Here is a 23,816-nt window from a genome sequence, read left to right on the forward strand (position 1 = left end):
TACTCAAGGACTCTAGTCTCCTGCAGGGCCAAAAGAAAAATTAGGGAAGAAGTTACAGGCAGGTTCAGAAGGAAGGGCTATTAAGCTAAGAAATTATCAAATTAAATTTTACACCCACAGTGCACGTATCACAGAGAAGGAAGGATACAATGATGATTTCTGCATGGATTTAGTGCTGTCTGCACTGGTCCTGATTCTAGGATTCATCCAAAAGTAACTCAACAGATTACTAATGTAAAAGTTTGGTTTTTCCTTTGACATTACATCTACAAATACACACACCAGTACTTGCTTTCCTAGTACATCAAGCATGTGTCAGTAAAAACTGGTACAGCTTCACTGAAATCAGTTACGTTAAGATATTTATAACCATGACAAGTTTAGTTCATAGTTTGATGGTATATTTCCTTTGGTCACTTGACCCTTTCTACATAAACAACAGACCGGAGTGCAAAGTTCCCAAGCCTCAACACACAAATTCAAGCCCTTATATCTTTCAACATAACTAGGAATTAAAGTGATTTGTTTTTCAAACTAATTTGTTATTTTAATATGCTTTAGACAAATTCTGAAACCTGGCTCTTCTGTACATGCTATCTTTACTCATGACATGTTCTAGGATTGAGTGCACCCTCAGCAAGTTCACTGATGACATCAAGCTGAGTGGTGCAGTTGACACAACAGAAGTCCATCCAGAGGGACCTGGAAAAGCTTGAAAAGTGGGCACACAAAAATCTAATGAGGTTCAACAAGGCCAAGCACATGGCAATTACAGATATTTGTACAGACTGAGAGAAGAACTCACTGAGACAAGTCCTGTGAAGGACTTGGGGATGCTGGCAGACAAAAAGCTGGACATGACCAGCAGCGCATGCCTGCAGCCTGGAAGATCAACCGTATCCTAGGCTGCATCAACAGAGGGGTGGACAGCACGGAGGGAAATTTCCCCTCTGCTCTGACCTCTTGAGGCCACATCTGGAGTACTGCATCCAGGCCTGAGACCCCCAGCACAAGGATGTGGAGCTGTTGGAGGGGGTCCAGAAGAGGGCCACAAAGTTGCTCAGAGGGCTGAAGCACCTCTCCTACAAAGACAAGCTGACAGAGCTGGGCTTGTTTAGCTTGAAGAAGAGAAGACTCCTGTGAGACCTCACTGAAGACTTCCAGTACTTGAGAGGAGTTTATAAGCAGGAAGGAGAATTTTTTTACATGGTCTGATAGTGATAACAAAAAGGGAAATGGCTTTGAAGTAGAAGCAGGGAGATTTTCGTTAAATGATGGAAGGAAATTCTTTGCTCAGAGGGTGGTAAGACAGGTTGCCCAGAGACACTGAGGATGCCCCATCCCTGGATGCATTCAAAGCCAAGTTGGATGCCACCCTGGGCAGCCTGAGCTGGTGGGTGGCAACCCTGCTCGTGGCACGGAGGCTGGAAGTAGATGATCTTTAAGGTCCCTTCCAACCCAAGCCATTCTATGATGACCTTTAAATAGCTTTATTGAGCACATTTAGCTATACAAAAGATATGGAGGATAAATTCACAGCAAATTCTAATGAAATAAAAATGCATGCATCATACAGAAATGTACATAAAGTAAAATAAATGCACCAATAACTTATTTTAAGTAACGCTTAAATGCTTAGTGTTTCTACAGTAAAGAATACAGGGCAAAACAAAGTATGAAATCAGTAGTACAGTAGTAAGAAAGTCTAGCTCAGCTTTGAAAGACAAAATAGATACCTTTTCATGTTTCTTCATAAAGTTGGTCTTCTTAATTTTCCCATGATGCTGTAAAACAATGGACAAGAGCAAATATGATTTGCAAATTATTTTCTGTTCTTCTATTGCAGTGACAGAATTGAATGAATCAAAAAGAATCATGCAGTATGTCTGGCAGTATGCTAGTACAGTTCTGCTTTTTTATTACACCTCCAGTACATATGTCTCTGATGCTGCTCAGTAATTCTTCCTACTAGAAGTCCTAAAATCACACTTGCCTTAGCTCTTGCTTCATCGCGTCCCAAGTGGTACAAAACAACACTCTAATATTTTTTGATGGAATGCATAATTTATTTTTTCTGCTCTAACCCAGAACTGGTGAGAACAAGTGAAAATTTGTTTTTAATATTGTTCATTGCTACCTCCTTCCTCCAGCCCTCAATCATATCATGAAAAGAGATTTTTCATTTCTTTTTCATTCCAGAGAAGTTCAAATGATGACTCCTTGATTTTTTAAAAATACGTCCATCTAAATTTTCATTTTTTATCTCCCCCATTTTAGAATTTAGACAGTCTGCAAATTAGCAAAATGGCAAACGAGAAGTAAATCTATACAACATTAAAACAGTTCAAGTCCAAGGAGGAAACAGACAAAGTGAAACACAAAGGGAAAACAAACAAACAAAAGCAATTTAAAAAGGAGCCTCCTTAAGAAAGAAAATTGTCCTAAGAAAATATGAAGTGTTCTTCACTGAAATGGGAGGGCAAAATAAGGACACAAATGTAGTGAAGAAGATGTTATAAATAAACAGGTTAAAAAACATATTAAGAGAGAGAAAGAAATGAAGGATGGCATGGATAAATGATGCAAAATTACCAGAGACGTTCCATTATAATATTCTTTAACATATTTCAGTGCTAATCCTCAAAATATCACTTGATACATGTTTCCACTACCTTGAGAAGCATTAGTAAGTATATCTTCTTAGCATACTCAATGAATTTGGAAAAAAATTATCTTCAGTAAAGGAATCTTTTGTCCATTTTAATGATTAAAATTTCACATTTAGCACTTATAGCTCAATACTCAGCCACGTCAAGACCTCAGTAACTGTGACATTTCTGACTGACTTTTGAAGAGTGTAATATTGTACTGAGTTTTCTATAAATAATTTGCCACACTTAAAAACCACAGTTCATTCAGTTAATACATACTACACATAGCAAAGCAATCTTCTTATGTCTCTGAAAAGAGAACTGGTCTGATAACAGAGAACTGTTGGAAGGGAACGTAATCAAACCTGAGGTTACATGGCATAATAGTGATGGATCACAACACACATTTTATGCACTTTAAAGGTTATGCTGTGATCTCCATATGGTGTATTCCAATTATTCAATGGTGTTTCAAAGCAACTGAGCAGGTACCCTGTTTCTGTGCGAGTACAACAAAACATTTTCAGGTAGTTTTTAGTGTTCTTTAAATCAATACAGTGAAAAATTCATATAGATTATTCTTTTATTTTATTAAAGATATTTTAAAAGCAACTTATTTTTCATTTAATCTGCACACAGTATTTGAAGTTTCACATAATTAACAGCATCACCGTCCATTATTACTTCACAGTTTTATCAAGCTCATAATATTCCAGACTCCCACAGCTCACAACAATTTATAGCCTAGCATATATACTAGTAGTGCAGATTAACACCTCAATGCTCATCCTTATGTTTGCATCCCTTTTGCTTTCTGGCAGCCATCAGTTAACTTCTCAAAGATATATTTTTTCTGAGATCTACTTGCAATCTCATTACAACCCTGACAAAACCATATTCTGTTTTCACTGTCAGTATGACTCAAGAACACACAACTTGAAGGCATACCCAAAATTGTTATTTGTTTGGCTTTGAGTTGAACCTGTTTCTGAATTTTTCCCCAGCACTTGATGAATTGCTAACTGCTATCTGATGATATTTGCAGCAAGAACAGTAGCTGCTCCTGTTTCAACCAATTCTTGGGGAAAATATTTAATATCACTGATTGAAATGCCTACACTGTCCCTGCCTCAAAAACCTTAGAAGTTCACACTGCATTTACTGGGGGAAAGTTGAGTATGGTTCAGATGCCAGAGTGGAAATCAACTTCAGAAATGATAAAAAAAAAAAGAGATAGGAAAAAATTAAATTCAGAAGGCTGTACAGTGAACACAAGCAAGAAAGATGTTAACACTTTAGGTGATATGTCTTACTTGACTTGATTCTTGCGGGCTTTCTTGTTTGAGTTCCAGGACTAACATAGAGAAATCTGGCCAATAACATTTGTTTAGCAAATAAAGCACTTACTATGAAATTGCTTTGGTCAAGTAAAAAGAACAAAAGATGCTCATAAAGAAAATTTGTCAATCAGCACTTACTACAAGTACACATCCACCCTTATTAAAGGACTAGACAGAAAGGTCTAGAAAAATCTTCAGTACCAGAAACATGAAACTCATTAAACTACTAACATAATAGCTTATCATTCACTATGAACTGGAGTAAACTTCAAAACATGTATTCACAACTTTTCTTCGAGAAGAAAAGAATATTCTTAAAGTCTTCTCCTCTTGTTCTTACTTTTTTTTCAGTTGCTCACCCTTATCTGCCATGAATACCATATATTCACGCACACATGCATGTGTTGATAAATATATCATACACACAAAGAAGCGGTCAAAGAGTTTTAAACCAGAACAACCATTATTGCTGAATATTGGATTCCTGAATAAGAAAAAAAACACTCTTTACCTTAAGAAAGAATCTCTTATCTGTCCTAACAGGATTGTAGGAGGCAAGGTAAGCAGCAATTAGAAGAAATTTGGAGTAGTAAGGAAGTTCCACATGTGCGTGTGCAGAAAGTCCTGTAACAGAAACAATTGAGAGCAGATTTCAGTGATGTATAAACCTCCAGACTTCAAATTACAGTGGTTTGTATTCTCCTGTTTCAATACTGAAGTCTATATGTTTTCCTTTTCTCCAGCTGTACTCCTGTAAATAAGTGAGTATGGCTTCTTTTGACAAAGCTGTTACAACAGATATGAAGTCAGAGAAGGGCAAGGAATGGTGGCATGAAGGTAAACAAAAAACGCATCCTGAACTCCTTACAGATTTTTCTCTGTAAGGAGTATTTAAAAATCAGCAATTCAAAAACCACTGAAGTGTGATCTCCGTAAAAATAATTCAAGGATACTTTCATTCAAGGACATTGTTCCGGCAAACAGAACAAATGAACAGACATCCCAGACTCTGGAAGATGCAGCTCAGCAAGGAACTGGGCTGCCATGCCACCAGAACCGGTGCTGCATCTCAGAGCAGCAGTTCAGCATCTCATCATTTTTAGCTACTCCTTTATTTTCTATAAAAAGGAAAACGCTCTCAAGACTTCAAACTGAATACAGTTGACCTAGTGCGCTACATAATATACTTCATTCATATAAGAGTCTTATGTATTACAAGCACAAGTAGTACAGTGTACTGAGTATTTTCCTTCCTTCTTTTTAATGTACTTTGTAATTTTTCCTTTTAAATATCCTCATTCTTGTCACCACAGTTGTTTCTTTCACACAGCTCACGTACAATGATCAAACCATCTTACTTCATGATTTGTCAAAGTATGGAGATAACTAGAAGATCTCTCTTGTGCTTTCTTCATTTACAGGTATTTACTTCAATTGTTTCTTGTTCTTTAAAGTACTACTACCCTTATGGCTTAATCCACAAACATCAGCAAATAAAGATGAAGGAATTAAAGAAGTTTAAAGGCTGAGAATCAGAGCTCACAGTGTGATGAGAAGCACCCTAGATAACAGCTAGTAATTTCTTTTCAGGTAGTCACAAAATTACAGCAAGTTTTAGCTTTAATTTACAAATGAGAATGTTTTGTATTGCATACTGATTGCATGGAACAACAAATTAAAAAAAATCACATGCAGACACATCAGTTTAATAACAACTGTCTATTTCTACACCTGATCTGCTAATGTTGCATCATGCACTATTTCCTCAACTACATCTGCAGTAAAATTTAGTATTTTAAAGCATGCATGTTATATTACATTAAGCTGGTGGTAAATAGCATTTGATGGCCATAGGACATCTGTTTTGCTTAGGAATGTGGTAAACCAGTACAATGCATCAGGTATAACACTGACTTCACTCCACAGACAGTTCTGCCAGTTGGCTTGCATAGGTTTACAGTTAGGAGAGGGGTCAGCCCTTTTCTCATCCATTGTTAGATGGAGAAATACTGATTTAATGAAATTTGCTTGTACTCCAAATAGCACCTTAGGAAAAATCACTCCTAGGATACATGGAAGGGGAATACATAGTTAAGTTCTTTGTGGAAGGCCTTCTCAAAGAAAACATAACTTCCCTGAACAGGATAACTGAACACTAGGTATCCTTGTCCACATTAATTCCAGCCAGGCTTTATGAGGCAACAGTGATCAAATCAAACAGAAGAGTATACACTTTACATTACAAGCTTCTGCAAAGTTACTGTATTTGGCACCTTTTATCTGCCCAAGTTCTCCTTCTTCACACTGTAATCGCTCCCACTGTGAGCTAAAAGACAGAAAATGCAAGTATGTGAAGTAATATTTGTTATTCCCATGTAAAATCCTCTTTTAGTGAAATATAAACAAATACCAAGTAGGTTGTTCAATTATATGACTCTAGCTAGGCTACAGTAAAAAAATAATTAAGAATATCAAGTCTTACTATATTGAATATAAGTTTCAATGATGAAAAATACAGAATATAATGTTATATTAAGGTATAAAAGTAAAACTGAGTACAAGCTAATTATAAAGTTTCTATTCCTTTCCATCCAATTACTACAGCATTTTAAAACAAAGCTGAACGAAGTAAAAATATTGATAGTTCTGATTTTTTATTAATCTTATTTTGCTTAACCATGTTTATCCTAATGAGAACAACACTAAAATTACTCCACACCGGAATTTTGAAGCCTGTGTACGGAAAAGGAAGCAGCTGTTGTTCTTCTTTGAAAAGCTTTGGTAAAATCAAGACAAACATTTTGACAGTGAAAAGGAATGTCTGCAAGCAGCTTGGCGTTTCACTTAATAGTGAAATCTTCACCTTAAAGCTTCCCCTAAGGAAGGACATTATTAGCGTGTCATGATTTCACATTATCACTTAGTACACCACAAACAACAACACTTTGTTAAAGTATCACTGCATTTTTAAAGATCCTCACGAACAGTCCCTCAGCTGAATTCCGGTCCGTAATTTTCTTATCACATACTAGGTTCATCAGCCATGAGCCATTAACATTTACAAAAAGAGCTTAATGAGAGCTGATGTAGTACTCAAATCGTAATGACTGTTCGACCAAATTATTAACCCAATATTTCATACATTGTCTACCTCAAAGGTAGGAAAAAAAGTTTCATTTTCATCTTGGTCCAGGCAGCACAACAGCATATAACAAAACTCTATCGCCATAACTTAAACTTAGAAGAAAACCCAGGAGTAATTACTGTTTTGCGGCCAGAAAAATTAATATGGTTATTTTAATTCCTCAGGTGCTTAGAGATATGCAAAAGTAAATCCTAGAACCACTACGAAAAAAGTTGAAATTTATAATAAAAAATAGCAAAATTCAAATTCAAAATAAAAAAATAGTTAAGAGGGAAAACTAGCTATTTTACATCATCATCTTATATTGCATACTAATTAGAAAAGACATAAGAGAATATAAAAAGTTAAGAAGATTGCGAGTAGACTGTGTAACAAAGATCAGTACTGAGTATGAATACAGATTTGTTTAAAAGATTCCTCCTTAAAAATAAGGTATCTTATTTTAACATTTTATGGCAAGAAAGAAATGCAGGTTAAAGAGTAAAGATTCTATCCAGGAAAAAAGATACACTGTCCATTAAAGTTAATTGAGACAAAGTAAATATTTAGGAAGAAAGCTTGTTAAAAAAAACAGAAAAAGAAATCACAGAAAAATACCTGGATATTTCCCGGAGGTAAACTGTCTGCATTGCCTTCTTCAAATGAGGTTCAATATTTTTCCAGAGCTTACGAGTGTCACGTTCTTTTGCTGCACCAAGCCAAAATAAAACTCTCTTAAATGTCTAACTCATGGAACACAAACCACATCTACAGCATCTGAACAGTCGCAGGCAGGACACAAACTAACACTGTAAATCTAAACGCTGCCTTACAGTTACACATTTGCATGCACATAATACAATGCAAGGATGTTTCTCTGTGGTTATCCTGATAAACTCTGGGACAGTTTGACAGAACCTCTGCTTTTACTTTCTTCTGAGTCTATTCATAGACAAATGACTTTTGTCACTACTTCTTAGAAGCGCTGCCGCTTGAGAGAGGAGAACATTTTACAGGAGAGTAGCCAGTTTTCAAAGTATTTTCCCTCTCATTTCCTCAAAACATCACTACCAGAAACCTTAATCCGCTTCTATTGCAACTGTTACCTACTGGGTGCAACTGGTCTAAGTGATACTGCTGTGACCAGAAAAATGAACAAAATGAGGATCAAAACATTCTTCCAGGAAGTCAACAGGAAGACATTTACACACTCAAACACGTGCTCAAATTAAGGAAAGAAGCTTACCTTCTCTTCTGACCACTGGTTCACAGTATTTAGAAAAATTGAGTGCTGCCTACAGAAAGTAAAAATTATAACACATTAAGAAGGTTATCATACATTTGATCTACCTACAGAATACAAAACATGGCATAATTCATTGGTTTTGATTACAAAACCAATTATTCTCGTCAATAATTATGCTGCTTTACTTCCAAATATTCTACTCTGAAGTGTCACAACATTTCTGCAGATTAAATATAAGCTGAAGCAATCAGCTTGGTTGGCAGCAAGATCTGTTTTCTGTACTCAAAGGCTGTAATCTTTTTTTTTTTTTTTAAATAACGTAACTAAATATTATAAATGGAATTAAAAACATTTTTCTTTCAATTCAAAAATGATTACTGGAAGTAAGCTATAGAGTCTAGATGCAGTTCAACATGTTCAGAAGTAAGCAACGTACTTAAAATAGACAAGCAGAAATGATTTATACGAACTGTCTTAATACATTCACATATTCACACAAATTCCTTTTCTCTAAGATAAAAATGTGGGAATTTTGACAAGGATCTAATCTCAATCTTTTCTGAAATGGTCAAGTATATGGCACACAGAATATTGTGAAATGACAGTCTTCACAATTCATTCTCCTTTTGTCCTACTGAATCTTACTAAATCTCTGTGCTAATATACAGAACTCAAGGCAGTATCTTCAACACATAAATTTAATATCATTCTAGAATATGTTATTAATAATCATGCATAATAACATACCTATTCATAGGTTATACTAGATACTACAGAGTCATTCACACGATACTTAGAATCATAGAATCACCAAGGTTGGAAAACACCTCCAAGATCACGTAGTCAAACTGTCTACCTACCACCACCATTTCCCCACTCTACCATGTCCCTTGGGTACCACACCTAAATGATTCTTAAACATCTTCAGGGACAGAGACTCAACCACCTCCCTGGTCAGCCTGTTCCAGTGCCTCACCACTCTTTCTGAGAAGTTTTTCTTAATATCCAACCTGAAACTTCCTTGGCACAACTTGAGGCCATTCGTTCTAGTCCTATCACAAGTTACATGGGAGAAGAGGCCAATCCCCACCTCACCACAACCTCTGTTCACACAGGCATAGAGCAGCATATGGTCTCCTCTGAGCTTCTACTTCTCCAGACTAAACAATCTCAGATCCTTCAGCTGCTCCTTATAAGACTTGTGTTCCAGAACCCTCAACACCTTCACTGCCCTTCTCAGGACATGCTCCCAGGCCTCCATGTCTTTCTTGCAGTGAGGGACTCAAAACTCAACACAGCACTTGAGGTGTGACCTCACCAGAGCTGAGTAAAGGGATGGCAGCCAGGCTTCTCAGTTTTGTGTCATTCATATGCCAACTTGCTGAGGGCAAACTCTGCTCCACTATTTAGATCATTAATGAAGATTTTAAACAGGGCTATATTGAGAGGGGAGGGTCTCCAGCTGGACTCTGCACCATTTATTACCCTCTTGTGGGCTCAGCCACTCTGTCAGTTTTTGATCCGCCTCGTTCTCTGCTCATCCAGCTCATATTCTAACACCTTGTCTATGAGGACACAATGGGGGACAGTGTCAAAGGCCTTACTGGTGTCCTCGAAGACAATATTCACTGCCCTCTCCACATCCATCAGGCCGGTCCTTTCATCATAGCAGCTTATCAGGTTGGTCAGGCATGAGCTCCCCTTGCTAAATCCGTGCTACCGCTGAAGGGAAAAAAACTTCCTGCGCCGCCCGGGAATCGAACCCGGGTCGCAAGAATGGGAATCTTGCATGATACCACTACACCAGCGGCGCTACTGCTGGCCCTGCAACAACTATGTCTGATGGAGTGATAAGCTCATCTAAATATAAAGCTTTTAAAGTTAATAGACAGGTTCTGTTGAAACTTAGACATATTTTCCTGTTGGAAATGCAAGTGGAACATTCAGATCACCTCACTGGCAAAATCTGTTTGTTACTTGTAACCACTGAGCACAATAAATTTTTGAAATTTCAGTGAGTTCTCTCTACAAGAAAAATTTCCTTGTACACAGTAACTATATTTACTTAAACAATAATAACTAAGATAATAATTAGCATTGCTTTTCAGCTTTTCCTATGCAAAGGTCACCGTCAAGTGCGTGTCTATTTTTTTAAATTTATCTTTATTGTTTGCTGTTACATTTCTCAACTGCACCTGGTTAAAACTCTTTTTTACAGAATACTTTCAACATATTTATTCCCTCACATCTTATTATATTGCAAGAGCATTTGACTCACCTATTTTTAATTCAACAGAAGGACAATGAAAATATTTCTGTCAGCTGTAACTTCTCTAGACCTTCGATTCAAATTAAAATGCTATGTTTATGTAAAATTGTGCAGAGCTCTAGTGTGTTGTTGCTGCTCAACAGCTTAGGTACCTTAAAATCCTCCGTAGGAAGCAAATCAAGGGGAAATTTTACACTACTGAAAAATATAAGAGGTTGTTTAAAATTTTAAATCAAATTTCCCATAATGAAGAAGTATTAACAATGTTGGGTGACACACTGCATTTAATAAACATAGGAAACCATATAACTTGTAGCTGGGCACGCAACGGTTATCTGAGACCACTCACTTGAAGTTACTCTTTCATATATTGAACGCAACTGCCTCACGTTCTACTGAATATTCTGAATTGTTCAGGAAACAAATACAACAGAGTCTATTAAGGATAACCAAAGTGCACACTAGCAGCGTACAAAATTCAAATCCATATAACTACATATAAAAAGAATCTGAAGAGTAAAGGAGCTTGAAAGAGTAAAATCATTACTACTACTAAAAAAACACGCTCATACCTAAGTCTGTAACAGAGCTGTTCTTCAAAAACTGCCGGAGCTGCTACAGTTGCTTCTACCATTCTTAGCAGTAGCCATAAAAACTTTATCTGACACATCTCCTTATCACAGCAGGTGAAAATATTTGGATTAGTGCACTCAGTCACTCTGATATTGTGGAATGGTTTGAGTAGAGACAAGATCAAGAGAAGATCCAGGCTGGTTGAATCACATACAGACTGACATTTTTTTAATACAGGTTTTGTCCTCTCTGTGACTGGTTGGACACTATGTAGCACAGGAAACCCTTTACAGCCACCAGAACAATTGCAAATTTTGCCATGGATCTTTAGGAAAATGGCATTTTGTGCTACCATATTCAGTAATAAATCTAGACTTGTCAGAGTTTATTGGGAAAACAAGCAAATAAACAACAATGACAACAACAACAAACACTAAGAGTTCTTCTCACCAGATGCTGAAGTTCTTTGAGGTCCCTACAGACCATGTAGAAGACGCCAAGCAGAATATTTATATACGCAGAATAGAAATCCGCAGAATATTCTGGGGGATGATTCTGAGACAAGATCTTCTGCAGGTGTCCTATTTAAACATAAGTAAGTTTGGCTTATCTAAAACCAGCTTAATAAACTGAATACATTTTAAATTAAGTGGAAAAACAATTCCCATTAAAAACAAAAACTACCAAAAAATCATTGTAATTGAAAGGACTAGCAAGTATGATGGAAGACAAACGTTATTTTTCGATGTTCCACTAAGAGAAGAAAGAGAAGTATTTTAGAGGTTGATTGAATACAGTCTTCTGCTTTTCAGTAGCTAATATGCTTTGCAGATTCAGAAAAGGCATATTGGTAAATATTGAAAAAAAACATTTCCAATGTTTTCGACAAAGTGTTATTCAATCCCCAAAAAGCAAATTCAAGCATTATATTACCTATGCTGTAATCAGGAAAATACAAGATGAATGGCTCAAAGCATCCAGTATTTGGTCGGAACATTTCCCATACTATTTCACTAAGCAAGATAACTGTCACATTTCTGTCAGTCTACAAAGAGGGGGGAAAAAAAAAAGTAACAGATGAACAGAAAAAAACATTGCATATTATAACGCCAATGAGAAAAAAAAGACCACTGTGACTCTTCTGTTCCAAATAATAAGCAAACAAAAAATGAAACTTACAGTTTAATACAAATTACTATCATAATAAAGCTTCAGATAGCCTAGTTAAGCAAGTCATACATTTGAAGATTCTCATCTTTATCTCTTGTCATTTCATTGACATGTAAGCTTTCTGGTGTGACAGAGCTCTAGTACTAGAAAATACCACATTCCATCCATCCACAGTTTAGTAGAGTTAAGGCAGCAATTTATGCTGGTCATCAAATCAAGACTTTCAGAACACACAGGAAGAGTTAAGAAGCGAAAAGAAAGCTCAGATCATTCTGAAACCAAGCTAGTACTTAATTTTAAAGGTCAGGTGGTGAGTAGGAACAGAAGATTTTTGAAAATTGCCCCTCTTTCCTTTTGTCACATCACAGTGCTTGAATGCAGTTCTCACTATATTCTAAGAATGCCAAAGTCTATAGTTTAAACTCCAAGACACTGTCTACAGAAAAATACCAGAAAGAGCTCCTTCGAAACCCTTAATGATATGTGTTTAATATGAGTTGTGAATGACTTGAAAAGTTTAAGTGCTAGTCTCTCTCTGAAATTCCCACTTTTTGCTAAAATGATATCCACCAACATTCTTTATTGTTTCTTCTTTCTCAGCTTGTATTCATCTATTTCCTTTTAATGAGATCACTTTTCTGCCTGGTTTTCTTCCCTTTTCCTATCCCAGATCTCACACCATTTTAGCTAAGAAAAAAACTATACAGTTTTTTCATTTCAGTTCCTGACAGACCTTCCAAATATGAAAAACCTAAGTCCTTTCCACCATAATCCTCACAGAAATCAAGCATCGTATGACCCATTCTTCACAAATGATGCCCTGTTCCCACAAAATCCTTGACCACTAATGAAGACCCTCGCCTCCTAAGCATGAAAGTAAATGATGAAGTAAGTTTGCCCCTATTACATTCATCTCCCTGCACAAGAGTTTTACAGCATCTCAGTTCAGAATACAGAAACTAGGATATCAGCATTCAGAAAAGCTAGCAAACTTATTTGGAGATTACTTTTGAACGTGAAGATGCTGCTTTAGCATATTTTAAAAAAAATCATATGCTTTTTTGGTCCCTGAACAGCAGGGGCTACACTTCCCTCATTTATTCTGTCAGTTTGTTTCTGCTTCAGGGCAGCAAACTCCACAATATGGGCAAAACAGACAAGAAGGGCCAGAAAAAACATATCAGCTGCCAAGATTAAAAACACAGCTGTGAATGAGACTTCATTCAGTAAATAGTGAAATCAGTATCACCAGAAAATTACTGACTAGCATATACAAGTTGTTGAGGTACAAAAAAAAAGTCCTCTATTTAGTTGTTCAGATATTTCAAAATACCACCATTTTCTGGTTTTGTTTTCTATTTATTTTCTGAGAATACACCATTTTGACTTCTTCCAAGGAATAGGCTTATCCCTTGGAAGATATTCAGAAGTGAAAGAGGACAAGATACAGAGTTTAAGTCCAAATCAGAAACATACTATGGCATGATTATAGTAGAAATGTAAAATCCTTCTGCCAACATCAAGCACATTCTCAGCTGCTGAGCTGAGCAGGTCCAGCCACAACCAAATAGTTTATACAGTTCTGACAAGGCCATCAAGAAACGGTCTGAAGTTTCACGTGGGAGAAAACTGAGGAAAACAGAATTTATTGAGTTGTAAATTCATGCTTCTGATGCTGAATTCACTCTATTTGATTGAACTCCCTGAGTCAGCCTGACTCAAATGTAGACTTTGGATCCCCACACTAACATCCACAAATGCTAGAAGGGTTGGATTTTTTTTATTTATCTATTGTTGGTACAGAGTATGTAGGACCTGTGTTGAACTTTTGCCTGACAGATCACAGTCTTCCTTTTTTTTGCCTTTTTTTTTTTTTTGGTAGTTACTACAGAAGTTTAAATGAAGTGTAGAAAAAATTCACATTCTTCTTCTGAAGAATTTACATTATTCTTCTGAAAAGACAGCTACATATCTGGCATCAGCATCAGAAGGTATTACTAAACTTTACTTTTGTTTGCTCATATTGAAGGCTAAGATATTTAAATTCTGATTTACTTTCTGGTTTTGACCACTGCCATTGCTTATTTTCCAGAAAACAAACAAACAGACAAACCAACCTTGCAGCTTTTCTAATCTAAGGAATCACTTTTCATGATGAGCCTAGACAGACATATCTCACGTGCAGTTGTTTTTAATGTAGGAAACATATGCTATTTCTTTTCTTGAGATACTCACCAATTCTTGAAGTCTTAGAAATGCTGGCAGGATGTTTGCTTCCATTTCCCTTAGCTGCTCTGCCCGATCCAGTACCTTTAACAAAATAATAATCTAATTACACAGACAATGTTAACCTGACCTCCTATGCTGACCTGAAATCCATTCTCAACTGCTAGAGACACATTTCACCAATAGCTCTTAGACAGAACAGGAAATAAGTAGGAAGTCACCTTAAGAAGGGAACATCAGAGAGATTATTGCTTCAAATGTGCTTCCAGAAAGCTCAAGCTGCTCTGCCTTTCAAACAAAAGATACAATACCCAGAAAAGCTATGTTCTTATACATTACGGTTGCAAGAATTAAGAAGTACATACGTCAGTCAAGAAAATTGTAATACTATTTATAACCACTGAAATCTCAATTTTCTCCAAATTACTCTTCTATCAAAAACTAGGTATTATTTCAACTCTATATTAACATGCTTACAGTAGGAGAGTTGTCTTTTACTGCTATTAAATTATATCTCCGAAATAATTAAGAGCTACTACTTAGTATCTTCAACTAGCTAACACCTGGAGTTCATACAACTGAATTTTGAGAGAAACTTTTCTTACCATGGTTCATAGCCCAGAAGTTTACAAAATTGTATTTTATGCCAGCCTGCTGTAGCACTAACAGATACGTTGTGTACACATAGCTCAAACAAGGAACACTATCTAAACAACTACACATTTGAGCCTACATGGAAAAAAACAGGAGCATAAAAACATTGATGGCCATCCTTTAGAAAAAAAAAAACTTACTCCCCGTATTCTTACAATCTTGACAGGAATGAAAAAAGGAGAACAATCATTTCTTTTGTATTCTATTCACTACTCACTATAAAAATGTAAGTTTTGAAGTTCGTTACTTCCTCTGAATTACCGCTGTTCAAAGAGAAACTATTGGTCTCTGGAATATTGCATTAGTCTAGCCTTTTACCACATCCAAATATTAAAACATCTATTGTTTCTATTGTTCACAATAAGAAAAATAATTTTATGTGGACAACTAAAGAACATGTTATGAAACGGGTATTTCAAAATAAAACTGAAAAAAAGAAAGTGGGATTATCTCTGAGATAATAGTTTGAGATTCTTGGGACTTTACTTAAAACTATAATACAACGTGATTTTATATTGACATCTGTATCTGGTTCATATAATAACCAACTTCAGGGATGAAGACAGCTGACTGGATTTACTCAAAATTGCTTCACAATATTGTTACTAACAAAATACTCCTTCTCAGACCCAGTAACAGGCAATACTGAATACCAAGCTTTAAGCTCTTGACTTAAGTACATTGTACTTTTCACCTAAATGGGAAAACAACATAGACTTTTTATTCACAGCATACAAAATACACTGTGACACTGGCCTGGGGAATACGTGGTATCTTTCATGGAAATGGCCAACGCAGGCCTATAAAGCTACATGTTCCTTATTATTTAGTTTTAAAGCAAATTTGTCATGTTTTTTTTTTTAAGTACATTTTACAAATGACTGTCAAGTAACATTAAAATTGCAGCTTCTTACTTCTGTGAAGTGCTAAATACTGTAGATGTACACATGAATAGAAGTTATATCTGCTCTATTTTTTCAGATAGTCATAAATTAATTTTTTTGCAAGTAATCACAAGCATAAAGCACCCATGCTTGAGTTAAGAGAAGCATTCAGAGCCTTTGCTTGAGAGTAAACATTTATCTTAATTCACTCTGAATTAATTGGGCTGAAACATTAGATTATTTAGTACCAAAATGAAATAGAATAAATTAGCTTTGCCTGTTCGTGTTACCAGCACATCGGTCTTCTATCACTCTCAATTTAAACCATTCTACCATAAACCCAGATGACGCGGGTTAATATACATGAATTGATTTCCTGCGTTCCTGCCTGTTCCCATGCAGAACAGAACTGAAATACTAATTTAATACTTGATTCTTCTGATTCAGCAACTATTTACCCGAAACAATTGAAACTTTCCAGGTATTTAATGCTTCAGGAGCATTCTGATTTCCAGATCAATAATAATTTTAATGTAACACTTGATGCATTCTTCAGTGACGCAGAAGTTTTTTTTAAATTCAAATATTCAGTTGAAAAGAAGGATTTATTATATATTTTGTGAAATTTCCTATCACTTACTTTAGTGCTAAATTTTGTTTTTGTGGAATTGTTGAAAGATGTCAGTACCACTTTTTTTGTCCGTATACTAAATTGAACCATCTTTAAGTAGTTGATGGTATATTTTAAGTATTGGTTTGGGGTTTTGTTTTTTTTCAGTTTTTGAAGAGTAAATTTTAATCAGCTTCATGTGCTTCATCAGTTAGCACTGCTTTCCTTAAACACAATATATAGTTAAGTATTTTTTTAATGGATATAAAAACATCTTTAACTATAACCTGTGAAACAGAATGTTGAATTTTCTGTGTAATTCTGAACTTCTTGTTTGACTACAAAAAAGCAAAGCAACACACTCTTCAACTACTCTGAGAAACATGCAAAGTGATAATCCCAGGTGATTAGACTTCCAATCTTGAGTCACTTTCACGTTTTAATAAATAATGAATTTGATCTCTTTTAATAAATTATTTAATTCCTAATACTGTGCTGAAAATTCAGACCATGTATTTTGTAGGTTTACTACGTATGCACATATATAGTTACATATCACCACACTAATAGAATTTATTCAACTAAGCGAGAACTAGAAAAACTTCATATTTATTTCAGTATTCTTCTGTTGGCACAACCTATGCTGTCAGTGTTGTCTGCAAATATTTACTACACAAAGTAGTCAGACAACCACAGAAAAAAGTACTAGCGCTCTAGTCCTACACTGATTCAATCTCACTTGTGATCTAAGTTCTCATATTCTCTTCCGCAGACTGCTTGTTTCTTCCAGTTGAGTAGGTCATCGACTCTTTCACTGCACGACCTTTTTTGACATCTCAATTTTAAAACCTCAGTTCTCGTCTCTGAGGGCAACAAGTCTAAACACACAAGATCTTTACATTTACAGAAGAAATTGTACATTTTAACTCCTTAGTATGACTTCTGACTTCAATCTACTCTAGCCAACAAATGGTTGTCATTTGTGCGCTCCATAATGCACTTCATCTCTGCTGCTCGCTTTTGCCTTCTCATGTCTGAAATTATCTTCTTCACAAAGAAGTAGCTGGGTGTGACTTAATTATGAAACAAATATAGGCTCTCTAAAGATAATATTACAAGAGACTTAATTTAATCTATTCAGTATCAACGGATTCTGAACAAGGTCCAGAAAAAAATTTTGTGAAAACTGTTCTAATACATACATCTCACATACAAATTATTGACAGTTACATCCACGTGAGCAAAACAAAACCTAAGCACTAAAATTAAATTACTTACAACATATACTGTTTGATCTTGAAGATTTTGATTGACAACAGCTTGTTTAAACAGACGCACAAAGTCATTGAAGGTATCACAAGGCACGGGAGATTCTTGTTTTGTTTCAGAAGAATGGTTTTGCAACTGGATGAGAATTTCTTCTAAAAGAAGTCGTGAAGTAAAGTATTCCACACAGTTCACAAACACATGAGGAAGCTGGAGGGGATAAAAATATCCAACTTCATTTCTATACTGTATTTATAGTGGTTATTCAATACAAATACTCCAAAATCAATTTTCCCTTCCATATGAAGCACTGAAAGAAACCAAACACTGCCAACAGAAGAGAGAGCATAAACCAAAAAAAAACCTTGCCATAGACAAATAATTACTTAGGTAATTATTAGTTCTATTCAAACTATTCCATACCATAATGCGGAGAGAGATCTCACAAATCCTCGTATGAAACATGCGGTGTACCTTACAATTACGTTTTAAAATTTCGCTTTTAAGAGCAAAACACAGTAAGAAAACCAAACAGCATTTTGATCAAAGAAAAGACAATCAGAACAAATTACAGTCTCATAAAACAACCCATTACAAACTACAGCGTCTGGATAGCATGAACTTCTCAAATTTATAATATAAGAAAGTAATCCAGCAGCACACTCTTCAAAATTACTCAGTGCTTTTGGCATTCATTGCATACAAATGACCCTAAGATGAAGCGTAAGATTCTGTATCAGACATGTGATAAGCCCGCTTGTGCAGAATATTTTTAGAAAACCAGATCTTTTCAGAGCAAAGAGCATGTGAAATACAGAGTATGTCATACTCTGGTATGATAAACCATAAAAAGTCCTTATCAATATCAGTTTAACAATTTTGAAAAGTTATGGTCAATTGTCTATAAACAGAACAGATGAAGGACTACAGAACAGCACCAATTTTCAAAGCTACAAAAGGCAAAAACAGGTTATTTTCTAGTAACTTTGCGTTTTAAGAAATAGGTAATTTGCACGGTTCCATACTCTGCTAAAGTGTATGCTTTTTTTTTTTATTAACACAGAATATGAAAACCTCTGGAAAACATTAGTCATTGGAATATGTATGTATTCTTTGCAAAATTAAACTTCTGGTAAGGAGTGCATATGTAGACAGACTACATATATATCTGTTAATATATAACTATATTAAGTACCTTATATATAGTCTATGTAAAAGCGTGTGTGTGTGTGTGTGTGTGTGTGTGTGTGTGTGTGTGTAAAAAAGTACTTCATTCCAGTCTTCCTACTTAAAATACAATACACAGCATATGATTCAGCAGATGTGGGCAAATATAGATATATGTTTTCATATAGACATATACTCAACATATCGAAAGCATTCTTGCAATGTTTAGCACTATTAAAAGAAAATGGCTAGGTCTCCAAAAGCATTTATTTAAAGTGCTTCACCACTACCATGGCAGAAAGAAAGCTATGTGTTTTAGAATGGATTCACAACACCGCATTATGTAGGAAATGCCTATATTTAGCAATAGAAAATTCTGACCAACAAGTTTCTTGTTAAATCCTACTCCTTTCCAGTACCTACCTGGCTGTCTAATGGTTATGCTGCAATTCTAACAGTGTTCAAATCGACACAAAAAAAGGTTGTGGCCACTGTTTCCTGCTTTCTCTGCAGAGAATTTCTCTACAGGAAACGAAAGGAACGCAATCAAAAAGGTAAATGAAAGGTACAGTAAATGAAAGGAACTCCTCTCTTATAACTAGTGACAGGACAAGAGGGAATGGCCTCAAGTTGCGCCAGGTGAGATTTAGGCTGGACATCAGGAAACACTACTTTTCTGAAAGAGTGGTCAGGCGCTGGAACGGGCTGCCCAGGGAGGTGGTGGAGTCACCGTCCCTGGAGGTGTTCAAGAAACGTTTAGATATAGCGTTGAGAGACATGGTTTAGTGGGGTTATTAGTGGTAGGTGAATGGTTGGTCTGGATGACCTCGTAGGTCTCTTCCAACCTTGGAGATTCTATGATACTATGAAAAAAAAACAGTTCTGCATATCTGCAATATGTACACACTAAACAAGTCTGAAGAATAGAGCTATGAGGACAAGAATTCTGTGAATTCAAACATGGTTCCAACATGATATAGGGATCTGTCATTGGATTTAAATACCTGAAGTACTTGACTGACAAAAGCATATGCACTAACAGATTTAAGAGACTTCCGTAACGACACCCTTCAACTTGGGAGAACTTTAAAACTTGTTTTGAGAAATACTAGAAGAATGAGTAAAACTACCATGGAAAAGCATGTTTGCTAAAAAAAAAAAAAAGAAAGGACTATAGATGTGGCAAGAACCTAATACTTTAGAAATCTTCTGCCAACACTGATCCAGTAAGGACTAAAATGGACTTCAGGCTGTTCCTATCTATATCATTCCTCAAGACAAGCATTTTCATGAGAAGCATGCATTCAGTCACAATGGCTCACGACTACCGTGTAGTTCAGATCCTCAGAAATAACAGTGCCCAAGATCCTTAAGGAGTAGATTTCTCTGCCTATGGTCCTTGCAAGTGAAATAAATCTATTCCTGACAAAGTCCACCAGTTAGTAACACATACGGACTCCAGTAAAAGTCACCAGGAATACAACTCATCTCCCAGTGGACACCATTAAAGCAGTTTTCTACCCTAACAGTTGAAGGGAATATAAGTTGTAGATCCTGTTTCTAGGAATATAAGATCCAAAACTCAAAACTGTACACTGAGTTTCCGCGAACGTGTCTTCTCAGTCCAGCTTTGACCTACTTAATATCTACTCCTACCCACTTAGAAAACGGTTGGAATCCAAAGGATTTTGAAGCTGAAGAACATTTCTGACAGTGATATTCATTCAAGAAGAAAAGCAACAGTACCAGCATGAGAATAAGATCCATCTCATGAGTAAAAAGTCTGGCAATGTTGACCTTAGTAAAACAGAAACACACCTCAAGAATGCACCTATTTTTCCTGGCACATCAGAGGTTGAATTCTGAAAGAGTATTCTATATATCACAACAAATACACTGTTTAAATTTTGAAAGTATCAAAGCCAAGACTCTAAACAGGAAGGACCATATCTTTAAAATACATTATATTAATATAACAAAAACGACAGTGAAACGGTTACGGTATCTACTTATGATTCTAAAATTAATGAAGAAAATAAATACATAGGATAGGTAAAATGTTAATGTCAAGAAGTTAAATTCAAAGTCAATACTTTTAATACAAAAATAAGTTTGGATCTTCTTTTAGGATTTTTTAAGTCTGAAAAATGTGCTTATATATTTATTTTCTGTGATTATTTATATGGCATTAAGCAATTTCAAATCAAGATGATTTTACTTAGAAAGCAGGAATGCTTGATGCGAATTTTGCTTTGCATTTATATGCTCCTTGTCCTGAAAAAATGTGTTGATTCCAATTAGTTGACATAATTCACTTATTGTTAGCCATCCAGCTACAACACCATTACAAACATTTATTCAAGGCATTCAGTTGCTCTAAAATTTTGACAGAAATAGTCTAAATAATTGATTTTCCTTATGTTAAAAACAGCTAATAGCATAATGCTTTACTGTGGTTTTTAATGTATGATGCACATAAAGCTGTGTTTGGAAGATCTAGAAAAACCAAAACAATTAGTCCTATGCAACTTTGCTTCAAGAATTTAGATCTATGGAACTGTATTTTTCCAAAGTGAAGATCTTCCTGCATCTACAAGCAGGCTGACTGGAATAAACCAAATATGCTACGATGAATACAATGTTCTCCTTGAATGTGCAAAAGTATCAGAACAAATGGCAGCAGCCTTGTATTCAACTGTGATTTTCATAATTTCATTACTATTTTTTTCCTTTTTAAATTTCCAGCAAGCATATGGCTTGTACCTTTGCTTAGAATGCTAATGACTGTATGAAGTTCAAGCTTTTAGGACTACATTTAAAGAGATTATGCACATCCAACTGAACATAACTGAAATTAGTTTGTTAACAAAAAGTAAAATTTTACTTTGGCAAACTCTTCATACTGTTCCACATCCTCTCCCACAGCTGCTCCAGCACTTGGTCCCCAACATTTTAGGCTAGGAACAGCTTTGCAACACATGTCCACAGACATTGCTAGGACATTCGAGTATCACTGAAATTACATTTGTGAAACTTCCATAAGTTGTTTTTTTTTTTTTAAATATCCAAACAAAATATTAAAGGAGAATTAGAAGATAGAAAAATGGTACACTGCAATACAAAAGTAATCCCTTGTCATTGAGAGGCTATTGCAGGTTAAAACCATTTCAGAGAGAGGAAGAAAACTGGCTGCTTTTTTCCCCCCTTTTAAACTTCTCCTAGAAGTTATTATGACATGTTCTATCTTAATATGTACTATTTCACAGTAATTAGAGGGGAAAAAAAAAAATCAAGAAGGCAGAAATGGCTGAGGAAACAAACTGTTCTGGGAAAGCAAACGCTCGGCTGAGTAATCATGTTTTATCACCCCTCCATTACGAAGTCCTAAATTCAGTATCACGTGTAAACAAACTTACCTGTAATGTGTTTAGAAGAGTCTTCATCACATAAGTCTTTCCGCTAGATGTATGTCCATAGATAAAGATGGATGGAAAACTCAACTGCTGACGCTAGGGAGAAAAACAAGTTTAAGAAGAAAATTGTTGCTATTTTGATACCTCTTCTGCTTTGTTCTGTTGGCTTTTTTTGTTTGCTTGTTTTCAACAGCGGATTTATCAATGAAGTTTTCCACAAAAAAAACTTATCCTCAAAACTGAGGTATTAACTATAAAATATGCCAATTAACATTGACACCATGATTACATTGATACCATGATCACTGAAATGCTAAGAGAATAAGTCTCATGAATCAAATGTCACATAAAGCTACCTGTGAAACTGCTGTAACGTGAGGACACATTTTTCATGAAAGAAAATTTAAATAGGAGCACGTGAATAGAAAAACAGTAGGCTCTTAATTCAAATTGATTAACTAACAAACAAATTTCAGGCAAGGGCAAACAGGCAACCTCTACATTGTCATAACTTCTACAAATACAAGATGCTTTTCTTTAGCACTACAAAATCTTATGGACGGCAAAAGAACTACTAAGAATCATGTACCTAAAATTCAGACAGGCAAATATAACAGTTGAGCAAATAGAATTTCTATGCTGTCACTTAAAAAAAAAAAAAAAAAAAAGTACCCCAGAACTTAAGACCAGGGAGAAAGACAGACTTGGTTCCATTTTTGGAACAAAGCTAATACCAGGAACTACCACGGAGAAACAAGGCTTCAGAGAGAGCAAGGCACTAACTTTTGTAAGTTTTTGTGGTTCCATTCAGCTACAAATGAAGTTTTCAACCTTCAAACTTACTGGAACCTATCAGTCAAACACTGATGTTAAAGATGTGTAACTAAAGAAACAAGATGTAACCAAACTACATTCATAATAACATCACAAAAACTCCACTTTTACTCCAAGATAACAAAACAACATTGTTCCACTCAAATACACAATGCAGAAAGCACTACCTCTCCAAATATCGACAGCAACATGGACACTTGGGATTCTCGACAAGGCACCAAACTTTCCAAGCAAAGGAGAGTAGCTGGTGGATAAGCTGGATGTTCGAGATAAGGCATTTTGATGTTCCTGTAGTTAGGATCCTAAACATGCATGTCCCTCCTGAAGTGTGGAGACAAGAAATACAGTCATCTGGAAAATAAAAAGTTTTGATTACAATTTGCTGTCAC

At 35.6% G+C, this 23,816-nt stretch overlaps 1 protein-coding gene and 1 non-coding gene across 4 annotated transcripts in view; both read right to left on the reverse strand.

The window, feature by feature from the left end:
- ORC5 (origin recognition complex subunit 5) overlaps positions 1 to 23,816 on the reverse strand; it is a 70,424-nt gene that overhangs the window by 43,801 nt on the left and 2,807 nt on the right. For all 3 annotated transcript variants that reach the window (XM_021384548.1, XM_021384547.1, XM_021384550.1), the window contains exons 2-12: positions 23,595 to 23,778; positions 22,597 to 22,689; positions 18,026 to 18,223; positions 14,609 to 14,683; positions 12,137 to 12,248; positions 11,654 to 11,784; positions 8,362 to 8,410; positions 7,734 to 7,824; positions 6,265 to 6,317; positions 4,503 to 4,615; positions 1,737 to 1,784 (exon numbers count right to left, since the gene is read on the reverse strand). In XM_021384548.1, the coding sequence (XP_021240223.1) occupies positions 1,737 to 1,784; positions 4,503 to 4,615; positions 6,265 to 6,317; positions 7,734 to 7,824; positions 8,362 to 8,410; positions 11,654 to 11,784; positions 12,137 to 12,248; positions 14,609 to 14,683; positions 18,026 to 18,223; positions 22,597 to 22,689; positions 23,595 to 23,705 (1,074 nt within the window). In that variant the 5' untranslated portion in view covers positions 23,706 to 23,778. The remainder of the gene's footprint in view (positions 1 to 1,736; positions 1,785 to 4,502; positions 4,616 to 6,264; positions 6,318 to 7,733; positions 7,825 to 8,361; positions 8,411 to 11,653; positions 11,785 to 12,136; positions 12,249 to 14,608; positions 14,684 to 18,025; positions 18,224 to 22,596; positions 22,690 to 23,594; positions 23,779 to 23,816) is intronic.
- Positions 10,104 to 10,174, reverse strand: TRNAG-CCC. Its single transcript has one exon. It is a non-coding gene; the product is annotated as a tRNA-Gly (tRNA).

This window comes from Numida meleagris, chromosome 1 (assembly GCF_002078875.1).
Source record: "Numida meleagris isolate 19003 breed g44 Domestic line chromosome 1, NumMel1.0, whole genome shotgun sequence".
NCBI classification, from domain to species: domain Eukaryota; kingdom Metazoa; phylum Chordata; class Aves; order Galliformes; family Numididae; genus Numida; species Numida meleagris.